At 43.2% G+C, this 23,011-nt stretch overlaps 1 protein-coding gene across 1 annotated transcript in view; it reads left to right on the top strand.

Moving 5' to 3' along the window:
- The window catches only part of KLF12 (KLF transcription factor 12), a 312,002-nt gene extending 289,654 nt beyond the window's left edge, over positions 1-22,348 (top strand). The window contains exon 9 of the mRNA XM_054973520.1: positions 18,804-22,348. Within this exon, the coding sequence (XP_054829495.1) occupies positions 18,804-18,985 (182 nt within the window). The 3' untranslated portion in view covers positions 18,986-22,348. The remainder of the gene's footprint in view (positions 1-18,803) is intronic.
- Positions 22,349-23,011: the final 663 nt, after the last annotated feature.

Genomic DNA, 23,011 nt, shown 5'->3' with positions numbered 1-23,011 from the left:
TGGTTTAGTTAAATGAATGGTTAGTATGATTGTCTATAAACAGAAATCTAGAAGCACATTAACATTTGTTTCAATATGAGATTTCATGAGTCACAGCATACATGTGAAGGGAAGATCTAAACACAAGCTACCCCACTAACCATGAGTAGAACAAAAACCAAAGAGGCTTTCGGGGAACAGAATACAAAAAACAAGGACAAAAATTGCTTGTCAGTTTCATCAGTTGATCGATTGAGGACACTTCAGTTCCCTCAGTTGATTGGCTAAGCAAACTGGTCCTCACTATGGGTCCCGTGACCCCAATTAGAAAAGGCTGTAGGAACGGAGAACAATGTGGGGGAATCAATGTTCTGTGCATGAATGATATGATATAGGCACAGAGCAGTAGGATTGTTACAGAGCGTGGAATTTCTTTTCAAATAATACTTGATTCATCAATCAGACAAAAATAGTTAAAACAAAAGAAATTCAAATTTGTTCAAATTTTGTTCAAAATTGTTCAAATTTTTCAATTTTTTTCTTTTTTAGATATAGCAATTGGTTCCTCTTACTCTTTTTTCCTCTTTCAAAAGAAGAATTCTCTTTGGTTTCTTATTGATTTATCTTGAGACTTTTGATCTCAAGATTTTTTAATCACGTGATTGTGTAGTTTCTGTTTATACCACACAGTGGTGCTCTGTGTGCCATTTTGTAACTTCAGCCCTTTCAGCCTTACCCACCTCACACAGTTGTGATGATAAAAATGGAGACAGTGTAGTCTCCTCTGTCTAATCTCCTCTGAGCTATCAGACAGTATAGTTAAAATACATGACTTCTTTGTGATCTAATCAAATCTTCCTTTTCATAAATGACAAATTGATTTGAAACTGATTCAAATTCCTAGAAAGAGGAATAAAAATGAACTGCTGGATTTCAAGGAGAATTTTGGCAAAGAGTAATGTAGAGAATTCTGTTTAACAACCCTACAGACCAGTGAATATAATACAGGCCATGGTTCCAGGAAGGAGTTTTCTTGGGGTCAGAATGGGCTGCAGGAATGAAGAGGAGCATGGGAAAACATCATGCCATTAGGGTTACCATTCCCCCACTGAGGGCAGGGGATCCCCTGCTCCCACCTTTCCGACCCCGCACCCCGATTTGGGTGGCGGGAGGGTCACCCTTCCAACCCCTATGCCCCGATTTGGGTGGCGGGGGGCACGCTTTCTCAAGGCATGCCCCCCGAGCCGTGTCTCACACTGTGCACCCTATACCATGCCGCACCTCACCCCGCACTGCGCCATGTGCCCTGAGCCAAGCCGCACGCCGTAGCTCTGCTCAAGGCACGTAGTGTGGCTTGGTTTGGGGTGCATGATGTGGCTTGGCTCAGCTCGGGACTTGTGGCATGAGCCAAGGTGAGTCGCATGCCCCAAGCCAAGCTGCACCGCATGCCCTGAGCCGTGCTGTGGCGTGTGCTTCTGCACCCACAGGGGACCCGTTTTGGGGAGAATCGTGCCCCAGAGGGCCCGATCGAGCCCCTGGCAAGTGCAAGAGTGTTCCCAGGCGGCCTTTGACCCCTGTGTGATGGTGTCACTTCTGAAAGTGATGTCATCACGCAAGCTGGGAGTGTGCGCGTGCAGCATGCGCATGGAAAAGAAAACTCCCTAAGTGACAAGGTAAGCGCCAGGCTCCCAACCTCCCGCCAGGGGAGCAAAGGGACCTAGCAAACCCCCAGTTTGGGCTCCAGGGCAACCCTATGTGCCATCCATGTTAAAGGCCTTTTTTTACAAGTTTTATTGTACGCCACTTTGGGTTTCTGGAAAAGCAGTGAACAAATGACACAAGCAATAATATAGGACTGATGGATTGTTTGTACTACTTTCAGCTATTTTGGGGAAGACAGGAGTGATTGCTTCCTGAATTTCTCTCGTTTTAACTATTTTTGTCTGATTGATGAATCAAGTATTATTTGGTGCAGTGTTTTTTTCCCGTGCGAGCAGCAGGTGAAAATCAACTTTTAATGAAGGATCTTTTACATCCATATAACATTGCTGCCACAGAAAGGAAGTTCCCAGAGCTGGCTGCATGTTAAGAAGTGTATTCATTGCAGGCAATTATTTCAATGTAACTAATGATGATGCTATACATAGAAATGCCCAATTTTCCCCAATAGGAAATTTTCTGAAGAAGGCTATTTATATGTACCTTTTTCTAGAGAAATGCAGCCCTAGAATGGTTTTAGTAAACAGCCAGTTTCACTTTTTTTGTCTTTAAATTGACTAGAGACTAGAGGCTAAAATACTGTATGCTTACAATGAGACTCTTTAGTAGTGGAATTTTCCAATCTAAAGTTGTATAGCCCTGCGTTTTTAAGCAGAGTGCAAAGTTGATAATTGCCTCCCCCCTCAAAAAAACACATCCCCAGCTTACAAATGGGTTGTGTTCCAGAATTTTGCTTGTAAAGGTGTTTGTAACGAAGAACATAGGGCCAAGCTACACATGACGAATGACACTTGAACGGCAAGTGTATTTCTCCCTGTTCACTTGCCCTCCACTCAATCCACTTGCCGTTCAAGTGTCATTCGTCATGTGTAGCTTGGCCCATAGTTTCCTGTCCAGATATATGTAATTGATGGTGTTAGCGTCCCAGGTTAGCCTGCAGAAACCTATTTATCCCATTATGTATCTGAAATACTGTATGCTGCCAAAGAGACACAGACGGAAACAATACTATTGAAATACTGTGCAATATCTGGACACGATAGACCCTCAAATACTTGTAGAGTAAGAAATTTGTTTTGTTTTTAATTTTGCTGCAGAAAGCAAGTTAAATTGCAGAAGGCTAAGCATGCATGGCACGGACCACACTTTGGGGGGAGGGGTGGGGTCGTTAGTTAATGTCTGAAGCTAAAATACTTTAATTTTTGGATTATTTCTGGAACGTGTTTCAAAAATGCATTTAGAAGAAAGAAGGGAAATTTAAGATAAATCAAAGGCTCGCCTGCCCCCTTCTGACTTGCCTAGTGTCCGTCAAAGAGGGCTACCAGCAAGAGACTTTCTGCCATAGTGGGGGGGGGGGGGCTGGCAGCTGTAGATGGGGATTTACAGAGCAATCCTAAGCAGAGTTACTCCAGTCTAAGTCCATTAACTTTAATAGGCTTACACTGGAGTAACTCACCATAGGATTGCACTGTTAGTGTATCACATTTTACTTTCTGTAAAACTTGTTTCTGAAGAAATGTCTTTGTTGTGGACTGGAATCTTAATATTCAGCTCTTCCCACAATTGTCCAAATCACTTAACACTATTGTTAATACGTTCATGGCGGTCCCTAAGTTTAGACATACACGCTAGAGAAACTGACAGCACAAGTTTATCTGCATTGCAGACTGGTTTAATATTTGTTCTTTTTCATCCAAGAAAAGTACAAACTGTAGGGGGACATTGTGTGTGAGGGGCAATGGACTTCGGATGAAGTACTTCCTCTGCACGCTCACAAAACTTCAATTTGTAGGATTCTTGGGAAGCTATGTCACTTAAACTCGTATAAATCTGATATAAGTTTGCAGTGTAGATGTGCCCCAAAAGTAAACATGACGTTGATTCATTGTAAAGTTATAAAGCCTTCTGGGTATTATTAAGACATTGTCACCTACCTATAAAGTGGTTTATCTCCAGATGGTACGGTGGTTTGGTTATCTAGAGTTCTGCTTGCATCTTCTGAAGTTTGTGTTTAACTTTCATTGATTGCTTTTCCGTTACCCATTTTCTCTTTGTTGGACAACCCCCCCCCCCCCATGTCTTAATTTAGACTGTAAACTTCTCAAGACAAGGACCTGCATTTTCTGAATGTCAGCATATAAATGAAATAAAGAATTAATAAATTGACCAGCGACAGGTCACTCGAGCAGTTAAGTGGGCCTTCTCATACAAACAATCTGAGTAGACATTCTGGGTACTAATGTTGCCAGATTTGGAATCCCTGTCTCCACCAATGGAGAATCAGAAAGTGAATGAGCCTCAAAGTTAAGAGTGACTGCCGAACTGAGAAGTGAGGCAATGACAGGTGAGGGAATAGTCTTCCTTCAGATTCCTGATTTATTACATAGCATTTTATAACTTACTCAGAGTCATGATGAGTCAGGCTTAGAAGAAGGAAAAGAATCCATAGTTGAAACTCCTGGGGCTTTGCCCAACCATATTGAATGATGATGACAGTCCGTTCATAGAACGTATAGTTCCCACGTGCTTGCTCAATGTGTGTGTGCGAGAGTGACTTTATTTGCATATTATGCTATTACGGTGAGACAGAAAACCCCAGATCACTTTCCCAAACAGATATGATGACTCAGCTTATTCACTTAGGTCCCACATTTAATGTTTATGCACGGTGCAATCCTAGGAAGAGTTACACCCTTCTAAGCCTATTGAATTAAATGGGCTTAGAAGGGTGTAATTCTACTCAGAGTTGCACAGTCAGTCAAAGGGCTCTCACGATACTGAGTGACTCAAAATATAGTCCTTAGAGATGTCTCTGAGAACAGGAGTTCATAGCCCCAGACTTTAGCTATACCTTTGACCCACTGCATATACACAAGCATTAGTACGGTTTCTCTTTGCAGTCACATAGTGTCATGTATTTCTAATAAGCCAGCCATGTGCACATGGCCTCCTGTTGGGGTACTGAGGCTGAAATGGTCAGAACCATGTGAGAAGCTTCTTCTCATGGCTCCGTTGTCCCTGGGTCCAACTCGTATGGCATGGTACCAGTAGTCGGACGTCAGAGATCTTGGCATCAGAGAAATAAGGGGACTTCTGCCAAAGTATCAGTCCCTGGCAGTTAGATCCCCAAGTCCCTGGAGATCCTTGCTGTTCAAGGTGTTCACACAAAGGTAGCAATTGGCAGAAGTGACTCTTCAAAAATGGACACTACTAATTATAGGGAAACTTCCCGCCCTTTGGGTCCGTTGACATTCTGGCATGAAACCCCAAAGAGTTACACGGGAACTGATTTAGTTTAGGCTAGACAGAGTACAGAATGAAATCATCACAGTCTCTGAGAAAAGATACATTGCTCGCTGCTCGCAGCTTGCGTCCAAGGACACTTACCATAGAAGTGAAAGTAAATACTTGCAGTAGATAACAGACAGCCTTCACTGGCTCAGTGCACTCTCAGATGATTTATACAAAATACAGAATACAACCTTAGCAAACAGTTATGATCAGCACAAGATACATAACACAATATGGGCAGGTATGTGGGCATACATGGCAGACAGTTTGCCAAGTGGAGCTGCCTTCCATGTGCTGGTGGTCATCACCACACCACAGTCTGCCTATGTGAACTGGAGCATTGACTCAAATTCTTCCGTTCTAAATTTTCATTATGTAGGTTTACATAAACAGAAGGGGGCTTACAAAGAAACACAAAAATATTAATATTATTTATTTATTTATCAAATAATTTTTGGCGTTCCTTTCCTTGTAGTTCAGGGAGGCTTACCACAGTAGATTTAACCCATTTACAGTTAAAACCAAAATAAAATAACTACCCCTAAAACCCTCCCGCCCCCTTGAAAGTTGCCTGCAATTCAAACACCCTCGACAAACAGGCAGAACTTGGAGCGCCTCCTGAATATCTCCAAGATGGGAGCTCCTTTCATGGACTCTATGGAGCCCATTCCATAGAGCAGGTGCCTCGATGGAAAAGGCCCAAGCTCTGGTTGATGCCAGACAGGCCTCCCTAAGAAGCAGGATCATGTAGACAAACAAACAACAAAAAGACCTATATGGCACAACTCCAGCTTCTAGATCCATTGGGCCAGCTCACTCAGGGTCACAGACTGCCTCCCTCGGGTTAAGAACTCTTCAGCTCTTGCCCTACCAGACTTCCATCAAAACAGTCATGTGACAGGAAGAGAAACCAAAACTCAGCCTGAATCTTATTCACCTGTCCGATATGCTTCCAAGGTTCCTCACTTCACTTACCAGATAAAACAACCAGTTTTAACATAATGTTTGGGGTTTCATCCTAGTGGGAGGGGGCAACTCTGTAGCTTTCTATTGCCCTGCTTGAGCAAGGGGGATTGCTACTGGGAAGCAGCCTTCCACAGGTGCAGCCAGAATGGATGAAGACGTGCACCTACGTATGAACATCTATATCTGATGCTCATCTGGGCTGTAGGCAGGGGCAGACTGGCCATTTATCCTACAGAGAAATTTCCTGGTAGGCCACTACCCTAGAAGGCCACTGTAGCCAGGAGCACACATAGCCAAGCCCTGGCCACTCTGTTAGAACATCAGGGGACACTTTGCTCAGATCCTCCATCAGCAATGGTAGGTGATGTCAGTTCACCAACTGTTTTCCCTCACACTCTTGCCACTTCTTATGAGGAAGCAGTTGGTGAGAGAATACCCATTGTTTCTCTGGTGAGCTGAATAACCCCTGCAGCACCAGCTCGTAGCACCACAGGTCCAATCAGCTTGGCTTGATCCAAGGCCATTTTACCTTCCAGTCCACTCCTGGATGGATGGAGATGGAGATGTGAATGCTCATTCTACACTACCTAGATTTACAAGTATAATCCTCAGCAGAGTTACTCCCTTCTCAGCCCATTCACTTCAGCAGACTTAGAAGCAGGGCCGGATCGACAGGGGGGGTAGTCTCCCCCCAGCGCCGCCAAAGAGAGGGCGCAGCTGCCAGCCGCCGGGATTGTGCCAGCGGCAGCATGGGCAGCTGTGCAGAGGGGGGGGAGGCTGCCCATGCCATTCACCTGCCCCACAGGACAGGGAGCACGCGGCAAGCCGGCCACCCCCTCAGTGGGGCAGGCAAATGGTACGGGCAGCCTCCCAGCCACCACCAGCTCCACGGTGCACCGCCAAAGAGAGGGCGCAGCTGCCAGCCGTCGTGAGTGCGCCAGCGGCAGCACGGGCAGCTGTGCAGAGGGGGGGAGGCTGCCCACGCCATTCGCCTGCCCCACAGGACAGGGAGCACACGACAAGCCGGCCACCCCGTTCAGTGGGGCAGGCGAATGGTACGGGCAGCCACCCAGCCACCCGCGCTGCCACCACCAGCTCCACAGTGCACCATGGACCAGGGCATCTGGCTTGCTGCACTGGTGGCACGCTCCACCCCTGAGTGATGACATCACAGTGACGGGAGCGTGCGGGCACTGCGTGCGGGGGAGGGTGGATTTGGGTTTTCCTGGGTACTGGCAACCCTAGATCCAGCCTTGCTTAGAAGGGGTGAAGCTCTGCTTAGGAATGCACTGTTAGTTGCCCACAGGTGGCATTAGGGCCTTTGTATATACCACAGGTCCCAAGTCTTTTTGAGCCTATGTCCATCTTTGAATTCTGCCAATGGAGGTAGAGCCATATACAAAATGGCTGCCACAGGAGGTGGAGCCTACTGCAAAATGGCTGTCACAAGAGGTAGTGCCAGCTACAAAATATCAGGGGGTGGTCATATATAACTTTAATAATAACTAAAGATTTGCTTGTTTTTATCTTAAATTTTTGCCTTTCAACTTTTAGTTCAGCTCCTCCTTACATTACCTTAAACTTTTACCTCAGGAGGGCCCTCATCCCAAACAATGCTCCTTATATTTCCACTTACCCAGAGCTTCAGATGTTTTCTACTTTATCCAGGCTTGTACCTAGGAGTTCCAGGTCCCCCAGTCGCCCACGCCCACTCCCAGCCCCTGCTGCCTCCTATCTGGCTGGCTGCAGGGGAAGGTGCAGGGAATGGGAGATCTGGAGCATGTTGCGGTGCATTCAGAGCCTTCATTGTTGCACTGTGAATGACATCATTCCTGGCATGACAATGAAGGGAAGGCCTCATCCCCCCCCCCCCATCCCTGTCCCCTGGTTTGAGCCCTGGGGGACTTGGCAACCTTACTTGTACCTCAAGAATAACTTCCCTTTTTTTGTTTGTGTGAACTATATATTGCTGCCACGCAAAAGGTTTTCACAGTCACCAAAGACTTTTGTCTTAGATATCTTCTGCTTAACTGGTACTACAGGAAGGCTTTGTATAGATGGTAGTTTGACAGAACGGTCAGTTCATGAAGATGGTTGTGAGAAGAAAAAGGGGATCTTTCTTGCTTAAATAAAACTAAAATTTATTTATAAGAACAAAAGTGTGATTGTTTATAAGAACATAAGTGTGATAAGCATATTGGTTTCAGAATACTTCTCAAGCCTAGGGCTGCTAGTCCTCCAGTGGGGGCAGGAGATCCCCCGCTTCCAGCCTCTGCCCCCCCCCACCGCTACTCACCTGGCCAGCAAAGGGGAAAGGCCCTGGAGAATGGGCCCGGGAGCCAAAAAACCTCCTGGGCCAGAGTGCAGCAGGCACACTCCCCACTGGCACAATGACATCACTTCCAGAAGTGCCTTCATAGCACCTGCTGGGAGCGCAAGAGAGAAAATCGCTCGGGTAAAGTGCCAGGCCCTCTCCCCTTCTGCTGAGAGGCTAAGGGTACCTGGAAACCCACCTGCTGGGGAAAATCTTAACCTGGCCCCACCCACTTTCTAAAACTTTGGTGGCAGACCAGAAGAGCTGTTGGTGGTTGCCCTGGCGCTCTTGGACAACACATTGGTGACCCTTGGGATATACCTGTGCAACTCTTCATTAAGCATTCCCTATTGTCAAGAACTACATCAACAGAGTATGACCAAATTGGAAATATATTTACAACATCCCTGGGCCAGGCAAGAAGCTTTGATTTTTACTTCCAGAAATTAATTGTTCAAGGGGAAACACTTTGAAATTGATAATATTACTCATTGACTACTTCCTGATTGTCTTATTGCAATGGTTCTTTTTTCTTTTCTTTTTTTTGCAAGCTTCCATACGGCTTCATTTCAATTGCATGAACTGCTTCCCCCCCTGCCCCATGTTTTTCATAAGTTTTCTCAAACCTCCTTTGCTGGAAATTTTTCGTCAAAAATGCTCTCTTTGCACTTTTTCTCCTTATAGATCTCCATTTCCAGATGTCGTTCCCATTCTGTGCCATTTTTTTGGTGCCATCATAATTTTTTTTTTACATGTGCATATCAGCAATGTATCACTGCATAGAAATAGCATCAGTGCCACTTAAATCATTTTAGAAAGACGGCGGATTTTTTTCAGTTGTGTTTATTTTCCCTTGCCCCATGTTTGTGGTAGGAGTCGGGTGCAGGTCTATTTCATAAGTAGGCGATAAACCTCTCTGGATCGTTGGTTAAGCATTTAAGCTTCTTGGTTCCCAGGTGCCATTTTTCAGAGCACAGTCTTTTTAAACATTTGCATATCAGTGATATATCACAGAAGAAAAATAACATCTGTCAGTACGCACTGGTTTTAATCTTTCTGCCACTTTATTTTTAAAAGAAGACTACAGAGAAAGACCAATAGAAGCAGGTACAGGGCAATAGAAGAGGAAACATCCAATCCCTATAGAGGCATGTAGAACAGGGGGCAAGGTTTAGAAGGGGGCGTTCCTTTGACGATCCTTGCTGATGCTATCTCGGTATATTGCTGCAGTGCGCATGCATAAAAAAGTATTATTTGCCACAAAATGGAAAACAGATCCTTGTCCTGATGTGCCAGAGTGGAGAGATAAGATTTATGAATACGCATCAATGGCCAGACTGACTACTTATTTACGTAACAGACTGATTGCCGAATTTGGGGGGAAATGGAAGGATTTCTTTGATTATTTAGGCAGAAATTAATTGATATAGTAGTTTGCATAATTAAAACTTATTAAGAAAAGGGAAGGAGAGGGAAGGAGAATTATGATGCACCTAGGCTTAGGGATGTTGAATTTACGCTGTTCTTGTTTATTAGGTCAACACAAGTTTAAACGTCTTCCTTGTTTAACTCCCCAAATTATTCTACATGTATCGCTTATATATGATTGTATAAGACTCAATTTAATTTCTAATTTAGTACCTGTATAATCTTTTATTCTATTATGCACTTCCTGTTTTCTTACATTTTCTTTGTCTTTTTAATAAAATTCAAAAAATTCAAAAAAAATTAAAAGGGAAATGTCATCAAGTCAGAGACATGTGTAATGAAATCATTGGACCACACATGGAGATGGAACGAGTTACCATATGGAATAGCCATTCCCAAAGTGCTCTGTCAGGAGCCGCCTCCACAGTGAACTAAATGCTGAACAATGCTGCCATCTGGAAGACACCACTTGGCCCATTCGTGGCACTCCCCCATAGTTTCCCATGAGCACTGACTGCTGAGTCTGCTGTAGTTTACATTCAGGTGCCTTACTAAATCTGTGGGGCCCCTCCTGAAAATGATCATATAATACTAATTCAAGGATACATAAATAGTACGAGAATGAGAACATAAAAAACCAACATGAGAATCCATGCGTACACTGAATTATGGGGGTATATAATTTTAAATAAAAGGGAGTGCACATGCATGCCTCCCCTGAATTAATCTAGGACCATATCCAAGTGCTTGGCAATGACAAAGATTTGTACAGTTCACCAGAACATTTATAAACTGTCATAAAATGTAAGTTGTGTAGAGTTTTCCATTCAAACTGAACAACATGTGCCAGCAAGGGGTAGGGGAAGCAAAAGGCTATACTTACTCCTTATACTCTGTGGAGACCCTTGGAGGAGGAATATTAGGTGTTTTTCTGTCCGCACATGCATGTGTATGAATGCTTTTCTAGTGCTACTGATTGGAGTTCCTTCTTACATTATGCTTGTGACTAGAGATGGGCACGGACAGCAATATAAACTAAAAACAGCCATGAACAGCCCAATCAGCTGTTAATGAACAAGCTGTTTGTGAGGCCCTATTCTAAACGAACAGGTGGTCATTGCAAGCCTCGTTTGTTGCTGTTCATCAAGCCAGACAGTCTGGCACCTGCAATCAATTCCCTTGGCAACCGGAGGCAGGGACTGCCTGGACTCTGTCTGAACTCCTGCTGTTGCCCTGGAAACCCCAATCTAAGCCCAATTTAGCTTGATAGGCAGGTCTTCCTTTCAAGTGTGGAGCTCCAAATTTGTTACAAGGAAGCAAAGAGCAGGGGGCAGGGGGGCTCCCAGCTCTGGTTTTGCAGACAGTGAGGGAGAGACAGCTGCTGTTGGCATTTTGAGAGAGAGACAGGGAGAGTGTATTGGAGCTTGAATTTTCTTTGTGTGTGGTGGGATAGGGATCTACCTCTTCAAGTTCCAGGGCTGCTGCCAGGCTCTGGGCCCAAGCTATTATTTATTACTGGTACCTTTCCTGCTGCCTGCTCAAGTAAGGTTTCTGGGAGTGGTGCAGTAGGGATCTTGATGGCTGAGGAGGAGAGCCTGCTGGCCCCCACGAACAATGAACAACGAACATGTTCATGAACCGGTCATGCTTGTCTATGTTCGTTCGTTGTTCGTGGATGGCAACAAACAACAAACACCATGTTTGGGGGGTTTTCTGTTCGTGCCCATGTCTACTTGTGAAAGAGGAACTGCTGCAGTATGGCTTCTTTCAAAGAAAGTGAGAAGCCTGTTAGACCATGTGGGAGCAACTTCTTCCTACATCCGCATTGCCTCAGTTTCTGAAACAGATGATGCTGGCATGAGAAGGAACTGTTGCTTGGCTTCTTCTTAGGTTTCACCACCATCCTAACATAAGAAGAGACATCTGAGGAGGGTCTACTCCTCCATACTCAAAGGGACTGTACTGCTTTTACCCTTGAGAGTTTCCTCCAAGAAACATTAGATGTTCACCATCCACTAACAAAGATAACAGTGTTTTTGCTCCACCCTTTACAGACAGAATGTCAAGTCCCCATTTGCATGTCTTCTAGGGCATTATGTAAACAAAGGTTGTATTAGCAATCAAAAAGACTGCTTTTGTCCCAACCGTGTGTATTTGGGGCACGCCCCGAAATACAGTCAATCACTGTTACAGCTATTAGCTAAGTACCTTCATTCCACTCGCTAAGCAAATGGAATTGGAAATTAATGTGGCAGTTTATGAGGCCCTCTGCCTTAATTATACATCACTGAGACCCAAGGTCATGCTTGAAGTATAATCTTTGTTTTGCTTTATCAGATTCTAGGTAAAATAAAGGTGTGGTGAAAATTATTTAAAACAGTAATTAATGCAGAGTTCAGCATGTGGGCATGTTCGGGGGATGTTTGGGGAAAATGTTAAATATTTGTATTAAAAATAGCTGCCGAAAATGAGTAAGATCGCCTTTGGGTCAGACTCAAACCTGCAAATGACGTTTTATTATAGCTTACTCTCTAGCTGTCGATGACAGCGATCTTCACCCAACCTTCATCTTCATGTACTTAAACAGTATCCAAAAAGGAAACATTCCACAGAATGTTCTGGGATATATAATAGGAATTCTTTTCTCAGGGAGGGAATACGTTGATTCTCATTATGACAAGAAAAAAGGATGACTCCACTGATGGAGAAATCCAAAGGAAAAAAAAAGTTCTCCTCTTCTGGAGAAATCCGGCTGTTACAAGAAAAAAAGGTCAAGTCCTCTGATGGAGAAATCCAACTATTGCCGGTTTTTCAAGAGGCTAGGTGTTGTGTATGGTAAGGCAAACATGTTCTTAGAAAAACCGTGTGGGTGGAGAAGTTTTGACACAGACGTCAACTGTTGCGGCAGGAACCCACATGGAGGAGCAATGCAAATCATGGAGAAGAGATGAGAATTTGGGGAATATATCAGACTGGAGTTCAAGTATCTGTTCAGTCATGTAGTTCACCTATGGCTTTGGTTTCAGGTGGGTAGCCATTTTGGTCTGCAGTAGAACAGCAAGATTCGAGTCCAGTAGCACCTTAAAGTCTAACAAGATTTTCAGGGTATAAGCTTTCGAGAGTCAAAGCTCCCTTCCTTTGACATAAGGAGGAATGGAAATCCTTGAGCCTTTAGTAGAAGTTGGTAGGGGTGTTGCAAAGAAGGAAGTCAAGGTTCAAAGGTATGATGCAGCTTGATTCAAGCAAAGGAGGAATCCTTAGGGATAGGTTGCTTTCATCGCTTTTCCTCAGGGTGGTAGTGAGGATAAAATGGAAGGAGAAGAGCACAGTAGTGTGCTGTCCTGTACCTCTTGGAGAAAAACAATGTCCTCTGTTTTTCTGAGAGCAAAACATTGCCCGGCACTGCAATAGCAGCTCAGTTTGCTCATCTAAAGTATTTATAGCCCATCTTTTTTGGAAACAAGATCAAAATTTCACCAAGCAAATTCAAGAAGACGGGGGTGATGCTGGTTGGGAACGCTCAGCATTTCCTCTGTCTTATTGAATTTGTTTTGTGAAATTTTTGATCTGCCAGTTGGGATGAATTTTTTTTTGGCAGACGGTGTAAAGGGTTTGAGGGTGCTCTCTGACCTTGGACACTTTTGCTAACAGTGGAGGAGGAGGTTTCCAGCACTGTCTTTAAATGGTATCTTGTTCATAAATTGTCTGCCAACCTGGACTCCACTGACTTAGCCACGTTTACTGTACTGCAGTGTGCTCTGCGTGAGGCTGCCCTTAAAAACAACTTAGGAGCTTTAGTTAGCATCCAATGAGGCAACCCTTCAGTTAACTGGGGTGAACTTGTGTTGAACACAACCCTCCTTTTGAAACAACAACATTCTATTTCTTCCTGGTTCAGTTTAATGTACTAGTGCTTACTAGAGATGGGCACGAACCGAAATCCAAACCAAAATTAAGCACAAACCTGGCCGGTTCATGGTTCGCGAACCACGGTTTGTCAGATCCCATTTCTGATTAACCCCCACAAACTTTAGGCTGGTTCAATTGGTTCGTTTTTTGGTTCGTGACTGCAGACAGCCTGGTGCCAATCAATCGGTTTGCTAGGCAACAGGGGATGGACTTCCTGCAGACCCTCTGCTGACCCGGAAGTAACCTTCTGCTGGCCCGGAAGTGATGATTTTCTGACCTGTATATGACATTTTTACGAACCAAACGAACCGGTTCGTGAACCAGGACAGGTTGGTGAAAGTTCATGGTTTGTGAAATTTAACGAACCACGAACCACATGGTTCGGATTTTTTCCGGTTCATGCCCATCTCTAGTGCTTACCTTTCATGACCCACATATTTAAAGGGTTGCATCTTTGTGTATGAATCCGTGCCTGAATTAGTCTCCTCCTGTCAACTTCAGCTGACAATATACTCCTGCATTATAGTCTGTTCCTCTGTCCTTCACTCCAGCTAGATCTTTTTTTAGTCCTGAGGACAATATTTTAGGGTGGTTTTAAAAAAAAAAAAAGATCAAAAGACAGCTTTACTGCCTATTTTTAGGGAGGGTTGTAAAGCCATTCTCATCTAGAAGGTTTTCTGTATTTTTGGTGATGTTTAGATTGCTATGCAAATGCTATGGGTTTTTTGCTGGCTGACTGTAACTTATATGGAGGTTGATTATTGATACTTTTATAGTTTTACTGTATTTTTCTGCCATACAGCACTTGAATTAGCAAAATAAGGTGGGATATAAGTGCATTACTGGATAAATGAACAAACAAACAAAATCAGTACCAAATTATTAATTCAAAAATAAAAATCATAAGTATCCAATGTGGAGAAAACATAAATGTTTGGTTTTACAAAGAAATGGGGAAGCTAGTACTTCTAGCTAAGGACAACACACACACGGTTATAATGGAGCCCAGAAGTAGCCTTGGTGTAAATTCCTAGTGATGTTGCATTCACACATATGGGCTATAATCCAATATGACATTAAGTCTGTTGAAGCCTTTGTGTTAGAAAGAAACACTGTACTTTTGGAATGTGGCCGTGAAATAAAGAGAAGAAAAGAACAAAAGGCGAGTGACAGCCACAAGCTCATGCTCAAAAGGAGTATTTTGTTATTACATGTAAATTGCTCAACACATTTCAGTCCATGATCTTTCAAAGGACAAAAGGTCTCCTGGCTCTTGGCATGGGACGCCAACAAAAACAGCTCACTCACAAATATTCTTTTGAAGATTCCTCTCCAAATGTATTGGGCAATTTATATTTAATGATAAATGGCTTCTTTTCAACATATGGCTCCGCCTCTCCTTTTGTTCTTCTGTGTTCTCGTTCTGTCCCTCCCGTACTCTTCCATAAAATAAATAGCTCCACCAAACAAGTTTTTGATTGAGCTAATCCCAGATGTTGCAGATATAACCCTAACCCTTGCTCTGAAATAGATCCTCCTCTCTTATAACAAGATGTCATGGATATTATTTGGACCTGAGTTCAAATTCTTGAAGTTCATTAACAAAGTCTTAGGCAAATCAATCTTTCTTTGAGCCTAACTTACCTTACAGGGTTGATGGCCCTCAAATATGGTTGAAAGGCATACAATGAAGCTAACCTGTTGAAGCAAAGCAGGCAGTAACCTACTGGTCAGTGCCTGGATGGGAGACTTCCTGGAAATGCCCCATGTATGCTGCTTTGCATTCCATGACGGAAAAAATCTGGGACCACATTGTAACAATCCACAAATAATAACATGAGACAGTCCCCATGTACTCTGGCACAAGCTCCTGGGAGGGCCACCCTAACCCTGAGGGAGTTGGCTGATTTTAGGGTACCATTAAAGTACTGTAAATTATCAGTTTAGGTCATTATTCCATTTCAGTTACTGGCACTGAAACATTCTTGGTCTGTCTCTGAATGGCATTGAGTTGATCGAATGAAATTTATGGGCAGGACATTCAAAACAGACAAAAGCAAGTACTTCTTCATACAACACGTAATTGTGGAATCCTCTCCCACGAGATATGGATACATCGACTGACTTGGCTTTAAAAGAGTAGACAATATCATGGAGGATAGTACTATCTATGGCTGTCAGCCACGTTAGCTAAATAGAACCTCCATGATCAGAGGCAGTGTTCCTCTGAATTCCAGTAGCTGGAAGAGAAACAGTTGAGGAGGATTGTTGCTTTCCAGTCTTAGTTTAGGTTGAGGGGGGCAGCTGGGTTGAATCGGGGCTTGGTCTGATCAGAACTTTTTTTATGATCAGTGCCGACAATACTTGGAGATATATAAAGGACACATGCAGGCAGTTCCATACGAACACCTCCCTAAGGGATAAAACTGTGTCTGCCTTCCGGCATCCTGACCCAACGGCATTAGGATTATTGATGGACAAGAGAAACACTTTGAGGACCTTCATTTCCCACCATTAGATTTAAGGAAGAAGATGGGAGAGGAGTAATTTTGTTCCAGTAGGTCATCGATACATTCTTTTCTTAGGTGATTAGGGTTTTACCCACCCCTCCAAGCTTAATAACTGCTTGGTGGGTACCAGGTATTTTCCTGGAGTGAGAGCAAACCAGTGGGCAACCAATGGGTTCCCTCTGTGGCATGAAGCATCTTTTACCATCTACAGCTGACAAGCCAATTGTGGCCCTTCCAAGAAAAGTGTGATTTGGCCACAGCGATCCATGCTTTGATCACATCAAGGTGAGATTACTGTAACATGCTCCATGGGGCTGCCTTTGAGAACTATTCGAAATTTCAGTTGGTCCAAAATGTAGCAGGCAGGTTGTCATTAGGGTCTGTGTAGAGATCATACTACCTAAGGTTGCCAGGTCCAGGTTGGGAAATTCCTGGAGATTTGGGGGGTGGAGCCTGGAGAGGGTGGGGTTTGGGCAGGGGAGGGGCCTCAGAATGGTATAATGCCATACAGTCCACTCTCCAAAGCAGCCATTTTCTCCAGGGGAACTGATCTCTGTCATCTGGAGATCAGTTGTAATTCTGGGAGATCTCCAGCCACCACCTGGAGGCTGACAACCCTAAAACCACCCCTGGGCTGAAAGATCCGTACTGGCTGCCTGGTTTGGGGAGGAACACAATTGAAAGTGCTGTTTCTTGCATATAGAGGCCTAAACGGCTTGCAGCCAGAGTACTTTTTAAAATATTTTATTTTATTAAAACAAAAAGTGAACACAAAAAAGGGAGGGATAAAGGAAGGGAACAAGAAAAACAAATATAAAGCTGTACGCCACAAGGATGATCAAAGTACAGAGTACAAAATCGTAACCTTTAAAAGTGTAAGAATATAATTAAAACTGTTTGGTGGATATATTTTCAAATAAACAACAGAATTCAAACTTATTTCTACTCATCTTAAAAAAAATTAAAAACTCATTATTCCCTTATTAGCCCTATCTTATCATTACCTTTTCTTAACAATAACAATGCTGATTTCTTAATGCAACTAGTTATCATAATCTTTAAGAGTGTTAGAATAACATAATAAAGGTGCTACTGGACTCTTTACTAGAATAATATTGGGATTATTAAAGGTATATATTTTCAAATAAACAGCATGTGTCGAATTCAAACCTATTTCTACTCCTCCTCTTAGAAAATGAAAAAATCCGTATTACCCCTATTTAGTCATTACCTTTTAAGAGTACTTAAAGGAATCTCCTTACCATATTGTCCAGCCCGCCGGTTAAGATCCTCCTCTGAAGCTGTCTTCACAGGTGAAGGGACAGGGCTTTTTTAGTGGTGGCCTTTAGAATGCCCTCCCCTCACCTGATGTCTTCCATACTTTATTTTAGGACCAAGCTAAAAAAAATCCTTTTTTACTCAAGCTTTTAACTAAGGACGTTTATCTTTTATGGACTGCTTCTGTCCTGGGAATTATATCATTTTAGGCTGCTCCATGGGTATTTGATGAGGTGGTTATGCCCTGATTTGTTTTAATGGCATTGGCCTGGTTTTTTTAATAGTTGTGTTTTAATGGTTTGTTTCTTATGATTGTCTTTTAATGGCTTTGTTTTTAATGGGTATGCTTTAATGTTTTTGGATTATCTTTGCTGTAAGCCACCTCAAGCAAGTCTCTGGAGAGGCAGCATATATATTTTTCAAATAAACTTGCACTTTTAATTGTCTTATCTTTAAATTTTAATTTAACAGGGCTTGCTCCCTGTTGTTCTTTGTTTATTATTACCTATTAAAGTAGATGTGTTTAGGACATGCACCCCCCCCCCTTTTTAGGGATCTGCCACCAACCAGTTTCTAGCTATGAGGCTCAGATGTGAGGTATTGGTGCATTTGTGGGGAATTGCCAGGCAGCTGTTGGTGGCAAGAGTTGGAGGCAGTGCATTTTAGAGTGGCAGCCAGCCATCTGCCCATTTTCCTGATAGCTGCCAAATACCTTGGACACAATGCCACATCTTTCCAGATATGAATAAACGCATCTGCTCACATTTGGCATTACAGCGGGGGAAAACCCACATGCTCTAGTGTCTCTTCCCTCTCTGTTAATATACTTCATTGGCTTCAGATTCTGGCTCTCCTCTCTAAAACTGATATCCTCGGAAGCAACTGTTTTATCCCATTGTCTGAACTGGAACATGCTAATGATAGAAACCCTCACGTTCCTCCTTAATATGTGCAGTGAGTAATTCTTTTGCATTGGCTGCTTCCACACACATTGGATAATCCACTTTCAATACTCTTTAGTGAACATTTGAAACTGATTTTCCATGTGTGGAACAAAAAATCAACTTCAAAAGGATTGCGAAAGTGCATTGAAAGTGCATTATTCAACGTGTGTGGAAATGGCCAATGTTTAACATACGCAAAAGCTGAATGTGCGATTTAAGCCACACCTTTATCCAAGAACTGGAGCCCAGTTTTCTTTTTAAAGAGAACATGTGTTAACTCTTTCTTACAAACGATGTGCATTCATTCAGCAGGAGAACAGGGTTTGAGTGAGTCCTCAGGGGCTTTGTGAGGTGGGGTGGTTCTCCAATGCCTTGGGCAGCTGTTTTTGAAGATAGACAGAGATCTCCAAATTCAATATGACACTCCTTTTGTCCCCCCCCCCCCCTTCCTTCTCTGTCTCCTAGGGGAAAAACCGTACAAGTGTACCTGGGAAGGCTGCACCTGGAAGTTTGCTCGTTCTGATGAACTGACAAGGCACTACCGCAAACATACGGGAGTGAAGCCGTTCAAGTGCGCGGACTGTGACCGTAGCTTTTCCCGTTCGGATCACTTGGCATTGCACCGCCGGAGGCACATGCTTGTCTGAAAAAAATGCTACCTTGTCAAACAAAATGGAAGTATCAAGAGCTGGGTCTCTTTTAACTACATTGCATTCAGCAGGACTGAATCCCGTTTTGACGGCATTAGCACAACAGGGGGCGTTCTGTGTTGTCCCTTACACAACAAAAGCAGGAAATGCTGTGCCACTCTTCTCCCTCCCATCTGAAGTTGGCTTCCTAGCATGGGCAAAGTTAACCTCTTCAACTGGGAGAGAATAGCCCTAAAATGCCACAAGGTTGGGCATTGTTTTCCACCCCATGTCCTTTTAAAAGTATTTATGGTGTGCACCTTTTCGGAACCATCACACTTTTCTTCTCCTAACACATTACTGCTCTCACAACGACCGGATGTCACAAACTTCTGAAACGAACAAGCCCTCTGGACTGCCGCTGCTTCTACTTTTTAAAAATTTTAATTACGATCAGAACACGTGCAGAATATCACCATATACCCCTGATTGTTGAGCAATTAACAATCACCAAAGCCAGTATATACAGTCTGGGAAGAGGAGGGGTTACAAACTTGAGCTCTTTCAAGTGAAGGGATTCCTCGGCACACATATGCAATAAACGGTGGTGGTATTTTTCACATGTACCCCTTCGTCAAAGAGGCCACTAAAAGGTTTACTCCCCCCCCCTTTTTTTAAATCTTCCCCCCTTTATTCTTTTTTTCTTGGAATCTATCAAACAGGCACCAGTAACATTACGGTGTGAAATAACCCTCTTTACATCTACTTGCTTAATTTTGAATAGGAAGGACTCTTAAAAATATACTGTCCCGTGCATAGAAGAACCAATATTGGCCCGAACCCACCAACTCTAGGCATATTTGTCTGAAAGTAAGAGCTGGTTCACACATGCCTATTCATCGCTGGGTTCCTCAGCTGTTGTTGACTGGCAGCTGAATGTAGGAATGATTGAAAATGCTGAGTTTAAGGCAGGGTTAGGTGATAAAACTTTACGATCTGTGCTACTTGCAATGGCTCGTTCACACATGGTAGATCAGTTGACCTTATTATTAATTAATTAAACTTAATTAATGAGCATGTTATGAGCATGAATGTGTGAAGTGACCCCTCTGTCTCCCTGGGGAACTCAATTCTAATGTAAGTATGCTTACACTGAAATACTAAGCAGTGTTACTCCAATCTAAGCCCATTGGACTTAGACTGGAGTAACTCTGCTTAAGATTTCACTGTTAGTCTAAGAGTTAAGCCTAAGCTGGAGCACAGGGGAATGAACTACTCTTCCTTGATTTCATGAAGTCTCAAAGCACTGGCCATTTGCTAAAGACAGAAGCCTCAGTTTACCTAAAGTTAAGTGTGGCTGCATCAACTTGGAACCTTGGTGGTTGTGAAAAGAATCTTCTCTTAGTTTCCATAGGACTTACAGTGCCATCCAAAACAGGTCTACTCAGAATCCCACTCAAGTCTACTCAGTGGGACTTAGTTCCAGGAAAGCACACTGCTAGGGTGCATCCATGCTTTGTTGGATGGTCACCCACAAGAAGCTGCCTTATAATGAATTAATCCATCAAAGTCAGTATTGCTTACTCTCCAGGGTCTCAAGTAGAGGTCTTTCCCATCGCCTACTGCCTGGTCCTTTTAACTGGAGGTGCCAGGGATTGAACCAGGGACCTTCTGCATGCAAAGTAGAGGCTGTTCTATTGAGCCACAGCCATTGCTTTATAGCAGTCATTCACCTCCTTGATTGTCTTGTCTGCACAGGAAATCCCACTTGCAAATGATTGCTCTAATATCCAACCATGTGAGGCACCGCTTAAGCAATGGCCGTTTTCACACGCCTTAACCGCCATGCAAAATCGCGCAAAGCTCACAGAACGACGGCATCTTCATGTCATGATTTCCCATCACGATTCCATTTCGTGGCTTAATTTCTGACGTCACACACCACGAAACGGAGTCATGATGGAGAATCGCGCCACGAAGACGCCATCTTTGCATGAGTTTTGCGCTATTTTGCATGGCGGTTAAGACGTGAAAACGGCCATCGACTCACTGGAACTGGATGGCTGCTCAAATGACCCTGGCAAGGAAGTGCAGAAATCTGTGGAGTGAGTGACTGCTCAGAGCGAAAGAGCTGATGGCCATGGTTATCAAGGAGTGGTTACTTTAAAAAAAAAAAGCAACAGATGGCAAACATTTGAGCTCTAATAAATAATTATTTTTGAAAGAAGTAACCAGCATGGGTTGGTTTTGCCTGGAAGTTCTCAAAAGAATAGTCTGTCCTTGCTGAGTTTTTCAAGCATTTAGTAGGTAATGATAGCTGGCTAGAGGACAGACCTGGCCTTGCTTTCAGATGTTTACTATCATGATAGGAACCATAAATAACTTTTGGGCAGTTAGGAAATGGCCCTAACTCCCCATTCCCCCTATCCTTTCATTCTCCTTTTTTTTAGGGATTAGATATTCACACTTACCAATGTACATGTTGTATCGTAATCATAGCGTGGCAGGAGCCTGTTTAAGCCCATGCCAGTTACTACGTGTTGCCAGTTGATCGACTCTTATCTTCATTGTTTCATGGTTTACTAATCTGTAGCTGGAGAAGTCTGACAGTTGAGGGAAGGAAGAGGGTCATGAGAATTTGGATCAGCAGGTTAGTTGTAAAATTGAATTGTAAAACAGTGATAGGCCAGTTCTGTATGAATGGTGTAGTAACAGTCTGTGCAAGCCATTGACCCCTTTGAATCAAAGTTGGATTCCAAGTAATTCCCATATAGTTCTATAATTATTAACCAATTTGAGTGTGCCATGCCAGAGCTCTTCGTCACCTCAGATGTCTAAAATTCTCAGCTGGCAAAGGATTTGTCATCTATCCTAATGTGTTGGGAGTTGTTTCTTGAAGATGAGATACCACAAAAAGCCCAAATCAAAGGGCACTAGTTGCACGGCCACAAAAATTGCAATCATTTTACACAAGTCACTCCAAAGTAGGGTATATGCAGGATCCAAATTCCTTACGGATGTCTGCAAAAACAAATGGGCATGATCTAGTCGCACTGAAAACACTTGGAAATTCCACTGATATTAGTGGGAAGAGTTAAGCACATGCTTAACATTCTCCCATTTAAATCCATTTTAAAATAGCTCATCTGTGGCTGGATCATGTCCAACATTTACAAGATACACATTGGTGCATCAATTGGTCAACCCTTCGTCATCATTCATAAGCAAAAATATATCAAAGGGTTGAATCCAAAGAACTCAAGGCACTGATGCAAAGGGAGAAGGTAATTCTCAGTACATCCCACACTATTTCTGAGGGGGGGGGCCCAATTCCCAGAAGTTGCTTTTCAGGGAGATCAGGCCACAGAGGGAAGGAAAAAGTGAGAACATCTATTCTGGAAGCAGAATTCTGTCTGTGGCCTTTTAGAGACAGTGCAAAATGTTACTTTGGAAGGAAGGAAGTTCCTAGATTACGTTTTTTTCCTCTTTCCCAGAGGAGAGTAATGACTTTATTTATCCATATGAGCTGAATATAGCAAAGGTTGGCAATGTTTGGTATGCATTTAGCTTTTTAAAATGTGGTCCTGGTGGCTGACCTTGTGCAAGGAACAATACACCAGCTTCCCATTCTCTTCTTGGAGAAGCGAAACCTTTGGGGTGAGCCATTGACTGTTCTTGTATCTGGAGCTTTTTCCCTTCTCGCAGAAGAGAAAGAGAAATTTCTGTACATCCAGAGCTCTGAGTTGAAGATGGCCTGATGACAGATAGGTTACAATGCATTTAGTCGGGAAGAAACTTTTCCAGATTGGCATATCTCACAGCATCTCCTCTTGAGTTAGCTACTGTGAATAAAAAATAAATAGGAAGGTTTCTTGTTGCAAATTAAATTGGTCTTATCAAGGCAAATAGAGAGCAATAAACACAGGGTTTTTTGTAAAAAATAATAATAATAAGCATAACAAATGGGATTGCTGCAACTGAACCATTATGATGTACAAGCCTGAATCCACAGATGGTTGGCTATGGCATTATTGATGTGCTGTA

This window comes from Eublepharis macularius, chromosome 3 (genome assembly GCF_028583425.1).
Source record: "Eublepharis macularius isolate TG4126 chromosome 3, MPM_Emac_v1.0, whole genome shotgun sequence".
Lineage (NCBI taxonomy): Eukaryota > Metazoa > Chordata > Lepidosauria > Squamata > Eublepharidae > Eublepharis > Eublepharis macularius.
The sequence above is the reverse complement of the archived record's forward strand: the minus strand, read 5'-3'. Positions and strand labels throughout refer to the sequence as shown.